At 36.6% G+C, this 16463-nt stretch overlaps 1 protein-coding gene across 1 annotated transcript in view; it reads right to left on the bottom strand.

The window, feature by feature from the left end:
- Positions 1–15937: 15937 nt before the first annotated feature.
- The window catches only part of LOC145994066 (ATP-binding cassette sub-family C member 4-like), a 139753-nt gene continuing 139227 nt past the window's right edge, over positions 15938–16463 (bottom strand). Inside the window, exon 25 of the mRNA XM_083130151.1 lies at positions 15938–16069. Within this exon, the coding sequence (XP_082986277.1) occupies positions 15938–16069 (132 nt within the window). The remainder of the gene's footprint in view (positions 16070–16463) is intronic.

Raw genomic sequence — 16463 nt, forward strand, 5'->3', positions numbered from 1 at the left:
GGCGATGATAGGGGGGGGGGGGGACAAAAGCACCAACATCAGATAGCTCGTTCAGAAGTTATAAGCCAAGCCATTGTGACGAGAAGGGTATGCAACCCTACGAAAGGATAGGGGAAGTAACTTCCACAAAAGGCCCTGGAGAAGGTGTGAAATTACTCTCAAAACTGAGGCACAAGTTTTACAAATGCAGTCTGTCTTTAAACGTTGACATGTGAGCACAAGAACAGTGAAGTGGAGTATACACTTGAGGAACTGGCAGATATGGTGTTTGTTTATGGACAAGCAAACAGAAACAGCAGGGAAGCAGAAAGGTTGTATCGGACCATGTATCACAGGGAAGGTATCCAGCTCACACCATGTTTCCCAGACTCTTCCAACATTTACATTGCCATTTTTTAAGACCATTTTATCATCACATGGGCTATTTGGGATTGGTCCTACAGGTAAAGTGGGATCAGGCCCAATCTGCAAATTTAGTATTCCAGAAGAAGGGATTATGTGCAACCTTCTCCTACCTTCTAACAACAGTTTTGATTTATAATTCTTGACTGGTAAATTCCAATTGATACTTTCCGATATCGATACCATAGTATCAGTTGATATCTATATCAGCTCAGCCCTAATTTAAACATAGTAGCCAATCTTTGCCTCCCACTTTCATATTAATGACTAATTGATTGATTTGATTTATTTTACTTCACATTTCTGCCACTTTTGGCTAATCGTGAAGATGATGAGTGATGATATGATGAAATGAAGAGAAACACAAAGAACACCCATGCCCTTGGTGGGATTCAAACCCAGAATGAATGGCATTGTAGCACACTAGCCACCCCAGCAGAGAGGCCAGCTTTCATATTGAATCTCAATATTTTTGCAAAATATATAAAATAGAGACTTTGTAATAAAACTCTAAATTATTCTGAAAAACAGTACATTGCTATGATGTCTGAGTGCTGATACCAACATTGTAAGTAATTATACAGGGCACACATTCATTTCTCCAAAAAACAATTTCTCCGAGGAACCCTGCAAAGTGGCAAAACCCCAGCTTTAACAATTTCCGTTACTATTAGCAACTGGTATAGGAATAATTACATGAAGTTTCTAGTTATATTATTATTTTAAATATTTTTTTATTGTTAAACAATAGTGTATATTTTATTTTTCAGAGCTATAAGGAGAAAGAAGAAAAGACTCGCTTGGAAACAAGGATGTGAAGTTCCTGATGATAAGAGACTGAGCCTTCAGTTGCTGGCAGTAGTGTGGCAATAAACAAACAACAAGATTACATTTAGGAATCACTGAATAATACATTAAGTAAATGAAGTAGGGACAGATTAATCTGTACTCTCATCAGCTGATGTAGGCCTATCAGTAGAGGCACATGTTATTAGTAAATATAAAAGCAAAATTTTGGTACAATAACCGAGTCAATTTCGGATTCAAAAGCAGTAAATAAAATAAAATTTCGCTGCTATAGGGGTGAAAAAGCGGTACATAAAATGTCATTTTGGTTTTAAAAATGTAAATATAATCCAAAATTTGATTTAAAAATTGCATCTATTACACAAAATAAACATATTCCTTCTAATAGCTCATTTATGTGATTACCAGAATATTATGTTTATTCCTGTATAAAGGGGCCCATATTCGCTTCTCAAATATTTGCAGCAGAATTAATTATATTTTTGTGAATTACATAACTCGCAGGATAATTCAAACTTCAGAAAGTGCCACATCGGTAAATAAACTTTAAATTTCGTGTTTAAGAGTCTATTTCGCATCATTTCGTGACAAAACAGAGTAGAAAAATGCACCTCAAACCTTTCAGAAACATGAAAAATTAACATTACAATGTGTTATTTCATATTTCATGTTTTCATCAAAAACGAAATATGTCTGCCTCTACCTATCAGTAAAATTGTCAGTAATTTTACCAAACTAGCCTTCAATTTAGTACAAAATTTTGCCCTTTTGGTATTATTTTTATGGATATAAATATGTGAGACATATGTCATAAAGAAAATGTCCAAGTATGCATTTTCCTCTTAAAAAGCAAAAACTATTTGAACTACATAGTTCAATATCCTAATTGGGGATGTGATGTTAATGAACCATTCATCTTCTTCCGAGAATAGCCCGACCCTGTGGCCGAGTGGTTAGCACATCACGCTGCAATGCCAAGGGTCCCAGGTTCGAATCCCGGTCGGGCTTGGTTGTTTGTGAATGTCCATTCATCAATTTCATCATTTCATCACTCATCTCCATCTTCGCAAATTAGCCAAGAGGCACAAAACGCGAAGTAAAATAAACTAAATCAATCAATCAATCAATCAATCTTCCAAGAATATTTTCTACCTGGACAACTGGCACGTCAACAAGTGTAACAGATGAACCTTCTTCTCTATTATGGAATATTACAATGAAAATTTTTCATTAAATATGGTGGTTACACTTTTGTACATAGGTACTACAATGATTGGTTGGTTGATTTGGTGTTTTAAGTCCACTTTATGCGCAGTAAGGCTAATCGGGACTGGACCTACAGTTTAAAGTGGGATCCGAACCACTTGTACCTCCACCGGGTATCGAACCCGGGACCCCTTGATTACAAGGCGACGACGCAACCACTGCGCCATCGGGGAGGCCAGGTACTACAATGATTCTCACTAACTAAGCATACTTTGCTACTTTACTTTTTATGAACAGAGATGTGAATGTTTGTTTCATATTTTGTATGACAACAAGATGATAATAAGGTCTGGACAGATATCAATTATAGATACTTTAAATCAGTGGTCGAAGTAGTGCACTACTATAGCTAGCTACAAAATTTGTAGCTGTAGCAGCACTACATTTTGAAAATTGTAGCTGTAGCAAAGCTACAATATTCCTGTACCATGTAGCAAAAATGTCGCTACAGCTACATTTCTTATCAGCATTTTGAGGTAAATCTTTTAGGTAGTGACAGTGTTTAGTAAAGCCACAGTAGCTCAGTCATTAGGATGTCTGACTACCATGCGAGAGAGATCCCTGGCAGGGGAGAACCGGGATTTTTTCCACCTGTTCAAGTGGCTTCGGCACCCACCCAGCATCATATAAAGTGGGTACCTGGAGGAAACTCTTGGGGGTAAAGGCAGCCATGGGTGTGGTGCTGATCACATCACCCCCACCTACAGCCATGATCAAGATAGTATGGGGCCCTAACCCCACACCCCCTATACGCCTTCATGGCGTAGTGCATAGCACAGGGGAGCATTTTACTTTTACAGTGCTTAGCCATCACCTTCTATACTATTAGACCATCTCACTTTCATTTAAATTGTAAAATATGTGCAGTTTAAGTTCCAGCCATTGGAGCACTGCTTGAATGCACTTTCACAAAATAGATCGTATTTGTTACACATGCAAAACACAAAATATTCTTATTTTTAGGCATTGTGTGAAAATCTGTTAATCATTCAAAACTTCCATTTAATGTTAGTCTTCTTTTTCTCTTTCTCTCTCTCTTTTAAAGAATGAAAATAAATTTTCACAGATTATTTCACCCAATGTTTCCGAATGACAAGATTGAAAATGCTTCTGGAGTGTACCATAATGCACATTAAGATTAACAAATGTGTAACTGCATATAAAACCGGCTTGTCAGAACATTTATAATGGTTTTATGATGGTTTGGTATAATTATTCCTTTAGGGAGAAATTCCTTTCCTGGAATTTAACTTGACCCTTTCTCAAAATTTCAGGAGGGGCTGTAGCTCCCACAAAACCATGCAAAATTGTGTAAATGGAGTTTCGTGGAATGGCACGATACGAATGTCACAGCGGACAATAAGAGCAGTACCTCCTGTTCGCAAGAACACAGATAGCAACGGAATGGGAGGGTGTAAAATATAGCAGAAGTCAATGGATTAGTGATACTTTCTGTTCTTACATCACTAGTAAAGCAGAAAGTAAAAAAATGTAACTGTGTAGTATGATATGTTTACTTTGTTCCTAAGCAAAATGTATAAATACATCTCCAGCTCATTTTCATTTGTTTGCAGGTCAAGGTTGCCATTGATATTTTTCATTTAAAATATTGCCTTCACATTAGTCTATTTAAAAGAATGAAATAATTATTCCTAATATAAATGTCAATATGTAAATACAAACAACCCTACCAAATTATATTTATGTATAGTAAGTAGCGAACCTTAATTTGTATAACATCCTAATTTCAATTCTCAGATATCAAATCTGAATTGATCAGTCACTTATAAGAGATATCTTTCTCAAAAACCATTAAAATTGTCACAGATGGTAACAATATATATTGAATGATGGGCCTCATGATCTTAATCAGTTGTAATTATAACGTAGGCAGTACAACTGCTAAGGGCTTCTGTTGCATATATATTAACTTTAACTTTTTAATGCAAAAGTAGAAGGAAAGTAGCGAAGTAGCAAGTAGCGCAAATGAGTAATGTAGCGAGCTACTTTTTGAAAAATGTAGCTGTAGCAGGAGCAAAGCTATATTTTTGGAAGGTTAGCAGTAGCAAAGCTACTTTTAAAATGTAGTGTTCCGATCACTGCTTTAAATTAGGGATGGTCAAAAATATCAGGAATCCTGATTCTGGAAAATTTAAAATCTGAATTCGGACATTTTACTATCTGGATTTCGGAGGAATCTGTTTTTTTGGAGGAATCCAGTTTTTGGAGGAATCCGGATTTCGGATAAAATCTGGATTGCAGATTTCTTCTTGTCTGCACACACACTAACAATTATCTTTGTAAGCTGCCACTTTGTTAGAGCAATTTGAGTCGACAGAGTTGTGAATGCGCTTCTGTGCTTATTAACAATATTTTGAAGAGTTCTGCACAACATCGCCCTTTGTCTGGCGGTTATGCAAGCTCTTGTTGGTTGATGGAGGGGTGGTTCTTGTCTCTGGATACAGTGCGAGGTGGAAAGAAAAGGAGAAGGGGCACCAAAAATCCACCTCGCTCGTGTGAAAATGTTATCTTGAGCCACCCCTGACTGGGAGTCGTTAACATTCACATTGAGAATATGTCAATTAAACATGAAGATTTTCTTGAACAAGTATTGACGAAAGAAAACCTTAATCTGAAATAGAAAATTTATTTTTATTTTGGCAGCTGATTTACAGCGTTTGGCCTGAAGAAATGTTGCTGTAAGGGATTTAGTTTAGTTCGTGGTTTATTATGGGAGACAATTCAAGTCTTGATATATGTAGTGGCAACGCTAGTAAAAATAGTAAAAGTCAAGTGCGGAGAACTAGAGAATTTTTCTTTGAGAGGGGTTTACTTAAAACTCATAAGTTCATTTCATTAATTTTCTTCTTGTCTATTTGGGGCGAGGACTTGCTTACAGCAGGGTGTACATCCCTCTGGTGCTATCGCAGCTTACGTTACAGTATTCCTGATTAAATTTTAATAAGAGTCCTAATTTTGCCTGCATGGGGGAGGTGGGTGGAACACCTAAAATGCTACTAAATTCCAGTGAAATGAAAATTTGTTTAATCGTATGTAAGCAAGCAGTGGCGGCGACTGGGTTCCAAAACTTTGGGGAGGGGGCAAGGATAAGATAAGGTTTAGCATAGTGCGGGGGCAAAAATGGCAAATATTGGAGGGGGGCAACTGCCTCCACATCCTCCCTAATTGAAATTACTTTAAGCAAGTTGTTATCCCCCCATTGCTGTAGGGGTTAACACTGCCACCTTTATAATTATGGGGTCGTAAGTTCGATTCTCTTTGGAGAAAATATAGTGGTTTCCGTATTTTTAAACAGTAGGTGCAGTCCCGCAATAAAGCGGACTTGAAACAAAGATACGTAATTAGTAGAGCCCGGAAGTTTGGCAAAATGCCTTTTTTTATCTACTGCATATATTGATAAAATTTTTCCGGATATACGTTTTTCGTGTTGTTTCGAATGTTTTAGAAGCCTTTTCATTTTGCCTTTTTTGCCTATTTGGGACCCCACAGCCTATTTTTAATTATAATGCCTTTTTTTGCCTTTTTCAATGAAATTTGAACAGTTTTTTTTAAAAAAATGTGTATATAAATTATTTTTCTCCCAAAAAACGTTGTTGGCATTTATTTTTCTTCCATTTATTATGTGAATAATTTTTGCCTTATTTAAGTAATATTGAACTCACGCATGTTTCAACATTGCTGAAGGAGAAAAGTGTAAGAAAAAAGTATTTCATGCTGAGTTAGGATATTGCCTTTCGGTTAACATTTCCTTGTGCATGATTGACTGCTGAAAACCTGTTGCAGAACACCTGCACAATTACGTCATCACGTCCAGCGTCCGTGTCAGGAGGTTATTGACAAGAAACAGCACTAATGCCCAAGGGCCTTTGCATGGATTCCAAAATCAAGTTCTCTATCTTTAGTTTAGTTCTACACTTTGGAGGGAAAGAATCGTGTTGTTGTCATCATGCCGAAATTAAGTGTGCCATTAAGTGGTAAGTTACATGGTTATGTGCGTGAATTTGGTGAAAGCACATTTTCAACAGACGGTACAATTCTTCTCTGCAAGATATGTGAAAAAACAATCAACCATGAGAAAAATACTTTATATCTCAGCATGTGTCTACAGCAAAACATAAATCTGCAGCTGCTAAAATGATCGGGCAGAAGAAGATATCCCTAATTTCAACAGTGGGCACTTCATCCAACAGGCAATCTCAGTTTTCTCTTGAACTGTGCAAAGCCTTCTTGGAAGCAGGAATGAATGCCTTTCTAGAAAGTGGAAAACAAGTCACTGAGGAAATTCCTGGAGAACTACACTAAAGAAACGGTGCCGTCGGAATCTATGCTGCGAAAAACATATTTAAGCGTCTGCTAGGAAGAAGCTCTGCAAAGAACTGATGCTGAAGTTGTTGGAAAGAAGATCTGGATTTCAATAGATGAAAGTACTGACGCTATGGGACGCTACATAGACAACGTCATCTTAGGAACTATGGAACCAACATGCGGAGAATCCTCGTCATTTCTTCTCACGTCAGAACAACTAGAGAGAGCCAATGGTTCGTCAATAGCTCAGTTATTCTCAAATTCCCTACTTCTGCTCTGGACAGATGGTGTACATCATGACGACGTGTTACTTTTTATCAGTGATGCAGCTCCCTATATGAAGAAGGCTGCCATAGCAATGAAAATTCTCTTCCCGAACATACTTCATATCACATGTGTAGCCCACGCAATGCACAGAATCGCCGAAGAAGTTAGAGTGTTGCACCCAGAAATGGACAGGTTGATTTCGAACACAAAGAAGATATTTCTGAAATCTCCCTCTCGAACCCGAAAATTTCAGGAAGTTGCGCCTGAACTTAGTTTACCTCCGCAACCAGTCTTGACGAGATGGGGAACCTGGATATCAGCAGCTATATATTATGCTAACAACCTTGAAATATCAGTGAGGTGATCGATGCTCTTCCAGAAAATGAAGCTGCTTCAATTCGTGAAGTGAAAAAACGCCTGTGCTATTCAGAACTGAAGAATGAACTGTCGTTTATTTTTGCACATTATGGTGCATTGCCAGAGACAATTACAAATCTAGAAAAAAGAGGTGAGACTCTTATAGCATCTATGAAAATCTTCGAGGAATCTATGCAGCAGATGATGGATGTGCCAGGAGAAAAGGGGTCAGCTGTTGCGGAAAAGTGCAAACGGGTAGTGAGTGCAAATGAGAACTTGAAACAATTTAAAACAATTTGTGATATTCTAAAAGGTGAAAATGATGTTACCGAAATGAGTCCAGCTACATTAGCTTGTTTTATGTATACTCCAATAACTTCTGTCGAAGTAGAAAGATCATTTTCTATTATGAAAAACATTCTCTCTGGCAGACGACTATCAATGAATGTTGAGAACTTAAGTTGTAGTTATGTGCAATCAAGACGGAGAAAACTGAGATGCTCTTCCCAATGTAGATTTTAACATTTTACCAAAAATTAAAGATAAAAGTAAGTGACTTCCAAATATGCCTTTTTTCGGATATTTTGCCTTTTTTTTCATTTTTAGTGCCTATTTTCCACATTATAAATGCCTTTTTGCCTGCCTATTTTAACAAAAATAAATGCCTGAACTTCCGGGCTCTAGTAATTAGCTATAAGCAAGAATTAAATGCACGTTTCGGAGGAGAATAAATACACAAAATTATGGAATAGGACAAGAAACAATCTTACTGTAATCGTACAAAATTATCACGAATCATGCCTGCAGATAAATCGCTTTCCCGATGAAATCATTTTTTTTTCTTTCAGCCTCTACAAATTTTCACTTAATCTATTTTATAGCATTTCTCAGAGTGGAGCTTTGCAAAACTGTTCCACCCTAATTTTCTGTTTTAATATTTTATTAATGAAATTATATAGAAGCAGGCTGTGCTTAGCAATATAGTGGATGGATGTTCCTTCTTCAATGAGCTGAATGCATTATGTTTATCAGTATTCCCCTTTCTTGGCCAAAAATAATTGGCATAGCTTAACAAAATGTTGGTATCTGTTCCACAACAGTCACATGTAATCAGAACGTTTGTACATATGGAATAGGAGGGCAGGAAAAGTTCGCTCGAAAGCAGAAGGAAATATGAAACTTTGTGTTGTATACGATTCCATTGTTTGAGTTCTGGGGCAAGAAGCAGATGTAAGTGATAATATTGTTTTGGCGTCAGAAGACACGTGTGCATTGAGTGTGAAATTGTCGAATCATTGACAATTCTGCTTTTGTGCACTGATAAGGAATCTAAAAACACCATCGAACAATGTGGACATGTTTGGCCCAAACAAAGAACAGCTGTAGCTTCAACAATGCTGTTGTCACAACACTAATTCTCATTGCTTTTCAGTTACCTACTGTAACAGCTACTCTTTCTCCAGTACGAAAATGGACTTGGCTGCAAACAGATTCATTCAGAAGACTTAACTTGAAATCCGGACTTCTTCCTAATTCTGGATTTTTTTCCTAAATCCGGATGTGTCCAAAATCTCGATATTTTTCCAGAATCTGGATTCTTAAGAAAACCAGATTCCTCTGAAATCCAGATTTTTTTGGAATCTGGATTTCCTCCGAAATTTAGATTGTCCAGTTTTACTATCTGGATTCTAAAAAATCCAGATTTGGCCATCCCTATTTTAAATAGTAAACAAGTTTTTATGTTGTTCCTGAAAGCAAGCAAAAATTTTAAAAAATATAGTATACTCTCTCCATAACAACACTGGAAATCGTATCCTTCTCAAAGTAATAACCCTTTTTATGAAAACAGTGAAAACTTCGGGAGGAAAAGGTCAAAAATTTGAATTAAGGAAAACTGCCGAAAGTACTTTTGTAGTACTTCACGAACACTGTACTACATCAGTGGTACAACATTTAAGGCAACTACCTCCAAAAGGGTAAAGGTTGCCAGAGCATGGTCATCACATTTCCACCAAAAAATTACTTTGATGATATGAAGAATTTTGCCTTTTTGTACCCTAACATACTGCTGACAAAACTTTAATTTTACAAAATATATATATGCAAAATTTCAAATTCAACTATTAATATTACAGTGATTTCATACAAAATTTGATTTACTGAAATGGCACAAACTTAAAATTTTCTACATCTAGTATTCTATAAGAAAGCTCGAGATATTTATTTAACCACATTGCTTTTTATTTTCATGCAAACAAGCTTACAATAACAATGCCAAATCTGATCCTGAAAGTTTTATTTTAAAACAGTGAAAGATAAAGATGCCATCCTTTCAACAAATACTTATAGCAGGTTCACTTCTCACTTCCTTCCTTCATTTAATCAATTTTCCACATTCGCACCAAATTTCAACTGAAACATTTTTACATATTTTATCATCTGAAAAATTCTCTCAAGTGCCACTATTTGATAAATATTTCTTATAAGCCTACAATGAAATAAAACATATTGTAAATTTGACTTCATTACATCAAACTAAAGTTGAAGAAAAAATGATATTCCTTTGTATTTTAGATAGGGATGTCTTGAAGCCGATTACAGATGTATGAATATCGACAGAAATTGACATATCGGCATCAGCAAAAATCTGATATTTAAATCGGTACCAATAATAGTAGGGTTTTTACCTTCTAATAAGTTTTATATTTTAATTTTGTAAGATTTATTGAAAATTAGGTTATGAATTTTCATCAGTGTGGAGTTTTTGTGATAAAATTATTGCAAACTCTCATTTGGAGGATCAACCTACCTCATAATCAGAAATAGAACAGTACATAGCTGAACAGACTATTCCATGTGACCAGGATCCGCTCTTGTATTGGAAATTCAAAAGTGAGTATCCAAACCTGAGGCAAGTGGTGAGAAAATACTTGGGCATTTGCATCAGTATTCAGTGAACAAGTGTTCAGTGTTGCTGGACAAATTTACAATAATAGGGTACTTCCAGAAGTGCTTCAAAAACTAGTGTTTCTGAAGTTGAATCTGCCAGCATTATATTTACAATATTAAGAACAATAATTCATTTTGAATTTCAAAGAACTGCTTGTGATGTTAAATCTATTGAGAATATATATTTGTGTGTGTATACATATTATAATATGCAATAGAAATGTACAAAGCAAATTTATTTGTGTCATGCTGAAAATCACATTCCATTTCTGTTGAATAATCTTATGTATCAGAATCAGTTAAACATCGGTACTGGTATCGGTTCCAAAAATTATCGGTGAGTACATTGGCATCGGTAAATTTTCAGCTTTGTCACATCACTAATTTTAGTTAATTGAAGCAGCCTACTGAATAACACTGTATGGCACTTTTGGGAATGTGCTGAGTTACCAGTGGAATCATGCTGCGGCCCTGCGGCTACAGGCTACAAGCTGGCCAGCCATAAGGTCGGATGTTGCTCAAAGATTGATACTGTGTTTGCATAAGGTCTTATGTTTTTTCTACTGTGGTCCAATAACATACAACAGGTTTTATCCATTGTTCTCGCATTCACTAAAATGTGCCATACAGCGTTATTCGGTGGGATGCTTCAATTATCATTGCCTTTCTGCCACCCTTGGCTAATTGCGATGAGGAGAATGACTAGATTAAATGGACGAAGGGACATTCACATCCATTCCCAGACTGAGACTCAAACCTGGGAACTTTGGTGGTGAATGAAATTCATTAATGATGGCACTATATCCAAAGTTGCGAATGGAGGTGAGACTCCCTTCCAGTAGCACGACAAGATATTTTGTTTCAATGGGGTCAAGGGTGGTCTCAAGTGACGTCTTGGGTTTCATCCCCAATGAGAACATCAAATTTTTGGTGATGGCCCAGCATGATGAGGACCACTGAAGAGCTACTTCAAAAAGAAAGAGCAACGATGGAACTCAATGTTACCCACTTACCAGGTGTTTACAAGAGTCTCAAATCATCTTTATAGAAATTTGTTACATTAAAAACTACCGCACTAGGAATGAGCCAACATCACTTTTAAACAAATATTGATACCGAAGCACACACTCTTCCAATTCTCACTAATACTGAAACTGATGACAATTAGCAGTTTTTCAAAATACTCCACTGCATAAATTTGTAAGTGTATTGCTTTAAAATATTAAAAAATTACAATAAGTAAATTTATTACATTTATGTAATTTAGTCAGAAAAATCTATTTTCTTGTAATACTGGCGAAAAAAATGAAAAATTTGAATTTTGCATAATTTCCATGATAAATAAATTCCATAAAAGTGTTGCACAGTTTTCTGCAGACACCACAAAATACCCAAAACCTTGGAAGAATATCGTCAGAATCAGTGAATAAATTTCAATTTATACTTTACAATACCCATGCCACTTGCATCGACCTAGAGCGATTTATCAGCATCAGCGCTACACTGGACCCATGATGCTTGTTTCATTCACGAATGATTTTTGTGTAATTTTAAACAGTGTATTCTGCATAACATCATAGAAACAAAAGGTGCCAAATCAGTGTCAGCCAAAATTTCATATCAGCCCTTCCCCAATAAAAAGCAATTATGCATTTGTAATTGGAGGAAGAAGGAAAACATTTTTAGCTTTTTTCTCCCAGAAATTTGAAGTTTGTCCATCCTCTCCTGGAGACGACACGGAGACAAGAAGGTTGAAACAGGCGCCTACATATTGCATGACATATGCCACTTTTATTAAAAAATTACATCTGAAACATTATCTGAGCTACAGTTCTCAAGATCACATAAGCCATGATGTCACTGTCTCATGTCAAATGATCCCTGGTGGACAGTAACACCTATACTATCTGGATTTCTTTGTTCCCAGCTGGGAATTAAAGAGTTAAGTCGAGTAAGAGGGAGGCTGTATTTCAATTACAATGGATTTATGGTGATAAGGTATTTCAATTACAATGGATTTATATTGATAAGATGAGTGCCCAGTAGGTGTGTAGTGGTGTGTCTCTTCCCATCAGCCCATGAACATTCAATCAGACGCAGATGAAGAAAAGAATGGCGCAACGGGTGAACATGTGATTCTGAAGTACCTGAGATACCTTCCCGTACAGTGGTACTGCATAATGCCCTGCACGAGGACAGTATTCTATGAAGCAGCATACCAAATTCATTCCTTATGAGAAGAATACTTTTTAAGCTGTAATAATTAAGTTGTAAATATTTATGTAAATAAATGTCTAAATGAACAGTTTATTTTTCTACGGCAAATCCATAAGATTCATGGTCACATACATTACGAAGGTGAATGATTGAACTTGTTGGCGTTATATATAGTGTCAGACTTCTGTCAGTAGAAATTATGCCATTATCAATATAAAAAATCACAATGGCTAGAGGCACGTATTTTTGGTAAATAAAAAAGGAAAATTTCGGTACAAAAACAAAGTCAATTTCAGGTTGAAAAGCTGTAAAAAATAATAATTTTGGATCAAAAGTGGTATATGGTGACATTTTAGTTTTGAAATTGTGAATATAATCCTAAATTTGATTTGAAAACTGCACTTATTACCCAAAATAAACATATTTCTTCTAATAGCACATTTATATGTACAGCCCACCGCTCAGGAGAAGATCCCTGATGGAAGTCAAGTGACGTAGCGGCAGGCGACTCCACTATTAGGGTTGGGGGAGTGCACCCTGGGTCAGAAACAAGCGCTGTGGTCTCACTGTAAGCTTCAAGGCTTGATTCACATCTACGCTCAAATCACTGTCCGCGCACGGTCAGGGAGTATCCACATTAGTGGTAAAGGCATGATCATCATCAATCTGATGTTGATTTCTTGACAGAGTACACCGATTTTTTTTTTTTTTTTTTAAATGAAGAGCCTGCCGATTCTACTAACTACAATGTTTAAGGTCTTTTCGAAGACAGAATTGGCTGTTACAGTACTGGTGTTCGAAGCAAATGGAAAAGAAAAAAGATAAAAAGAATTGCGAAAGCGGAGAACGTTTATTTGCACTTACAATGTGAAAAGCTACAAATGTCAACAATGTCGGTCTAGGTTTGGCATGAAAATTCTTGGGATGATTGTTTCATATCGACACTGTTGATCATTTCTTTTATTCAAACGTTTTCGACACAACACGGCTAAATAATGTATAACTACCATAACTCTTACAACACCACGAAAAATCCCAAAGAAATCACAATTAAACACCCACAACGACAATGACCGCAGCGGAAGACTTCCTTCTACCCCTAAAATCTGCAAATAGACCGGTCTTCCCCTGTCCCTCTTCATGCCCTCACCCCTCATTTGGGGATCTTCTCGTGAGCGGTGAGCTTTAGTTACCAGAGTATTATGTTTAATCCTGGATAAAGGGGTCCATTTTTGCTTCTCAAATATTTAGAGCAGAATTAATCTATTTTCTGTGAATTGCATAACTTGCAGGATAAGTCAAACCTCGGAAAGTGTCGCATATGTAAATAAACACTAAATTTCGTGTATAAGAGTCTATATCGAATTTTGCAGTTCATTTCGCGAAAAAACAGGGTAGGAAAATGCACCTCACACCTTTCAGAAACATGAAAAAATTAACATTACAATGTGTTACTTCACATTCTGTGTTTTCGTCAAAAACAAAATATGCATGCCTGTAATAATGGCATATTAAAAATATATTACACACGGTGTTTCATTTAGGTACAGAATGCAAACCTCAATTTTACACTCCCAGACTTTATATTTACCCACATTATACAGGGTGTCATTTTAATGGCGCCCACGGACCACAGATTCGTATAGAGGACATCAAAACAAACAACTTTTCCCAATAACATTTTTCTCGTTGGTGTGTCGATTCGACGCTACAGCCGTTCAAAAAAGCCAGTTTTGCCGCCTGAATGCTGGCAACCACACACAACATTTGATTGCATTTGTGACGTCATATCCCGTCGTGAAGCGATGCGTTCCAGGGTTGCCAGGAACACACATACTCTGTGAAAAATGACATGGCTACAATCAGCCACATTATGTACCGTAACACAAGACGAGAAAACACGTTCTGTAACCTAACAGGAAGTAAACAAACGATACGAAAAATGGTAGAAAGAAAATAGAATTCAAGTGGAAGTGGTCATATCGAATTTTGTCTCAGCTTACATGTCAAATATTTGCAAATCTAGTTGCCAAGTTGGCATCTACAATTTAGTCTATCCACTTCGTTCTTCTGATACTAGTTGTCTGTGACACACTGAACAGATGACAAAATAGAAATGAAAGAACTCAAAATTCCAAAGGTAAGCAACAGATAATATAATGTATATTCAGAGCATTATGAGGCAAGTGGCAAAAATGATTGAAAATACAGGGATATAAGTAGTAGTAATACAAGCTCTAAGACGACTATGTATTTATCTATGCACTGGATACACATGTAATATTGATTGATTGATTGATTTAGTTTATTTTACTTCGCGTTTTGTGCCTCTTGGCTAATTTGCGAAGATGGGGATGAGTGATGAAATGATGAAATTGATGAATGGACATTCACAAACAACCAAGCCCGAGCGGGATTCGAACCCGGGACCCTTGGTGTCGCAGCGCGATGTGCTAACCACTCGGCCACAGGGTCCGGCACACATGTAATAGTTTGCATATGTGAACAGGGCAGTATATTCGGTACTGATTCATCATTAGATTGTTACTGTGGTTGTACTTGTTTTAGCCGTAATATAACAACGTGAACCTCTGATACTTCCGTTATCAGTACAAAAGTACCGCATGGCATTTGGACACATACCTGTAGATATCAACCTTGCAACGAGATTTGTAAATATTTGACATGTAGTTGGGCGTAAACAACCACGTGTAAGCCGTAAGTCCAATAAAATGTATTGTTGTTGATATTTTAGATGTAGGCTGAGACAAAATCCGACATTGACATTTCATTTTTAATACGTTTTTTACCATTTCTCATATCGTTGGTTCACTTCCCCCTTCCCCTGAGATGACTGCTTATCTTCTGGCTGGTAGGCTACGATGTTCGGTCTGTTGGACGCGTTTCTCGCTTCGTTTTACAGCTAATAATGTGGTTGGTAGTTGGTCATTTTTCACAAAATTTGTGTGTTCCTTGCAACCTTGCCGTGCACGGTTTCGCAACAGGATATGACGTCACAGGTACGATGAAATGTTGTGTTGGGTTGCCAGCATCCAGGCGGCAAAACGGTCTTTTTTGAACAGCTGTAGCGTCGAATCGACGCACCAACGAGAAAAATGTTACTGGGAAAAGTTGTTTGTTTTGATGTTCTCTATACGAATCTGTGGTCCGTGGGCGCCATTAAAATGACACCCTGTATATTCAATTTTCATTGACGTAATAAAGCACCGTTTTATAAAATTTTCCTCAATATTACATATTCCCGCATTTTCAGTTCTTCACCTTGGTCTCATAAAATAAATGTAAAATCAAGGTTCCTCGAGTGCTGCAATTACATAAAAACTTGTCAAATTATAGCTATCCTCACCTTTTTAGCCATATTGTAAAGTTCCATTACTACATCTGTATCAGACTCACGAACCAGCCTCTGAAACCAACTGCTGCGGTTTCTGAGTAGTTTGTATGGGTGATCAAACTCCTATAGACAAAAATTGATCTCTTTAAACATTACTCATAAATAATACTGGTATTACACAGTACAGTAACAATAGCTTAATGAAGTTTAACAAGTAGTACAATAAAAAATGTACTAAAGAAAAGACAATGCCAATTCCTAGGACAAGTTTTAAAAACTAGAATGTACAGAAAATAATCAGTAAAAAAAATCAACTTTGACCCTCTCTAAGTTTATAATCAAAATAAAATCACTAAATCTGAAATGATAATCTAATTGGGATTCAAAGATATCAAGGTGTAACATAATTAATTTGAATAACATGAACCTTTAAAAAATCACTAACAAACAGTGGCGTCAATTAGGGAGGGCATGGGGCTTTTTCTTCTCCACCTTTTGCCACTATTTGCCCTCACAC

The sequence above is a fragment of the Lepisma saccharinum genome, chromosome 10 (genome assembly GCF_977018435.1).
Source record: "Lepisma saccharinum chromosome 10, izLepSacc3.1, whole genome shotgun sequence".
In the NCBI taxonomy this organism is placed as follows: Eukaryota; Metazoa; Arthropoda; class Insecta; order Zygentoma; family Lepismatidae; genus Lepisma; species Lepisma saccharinum.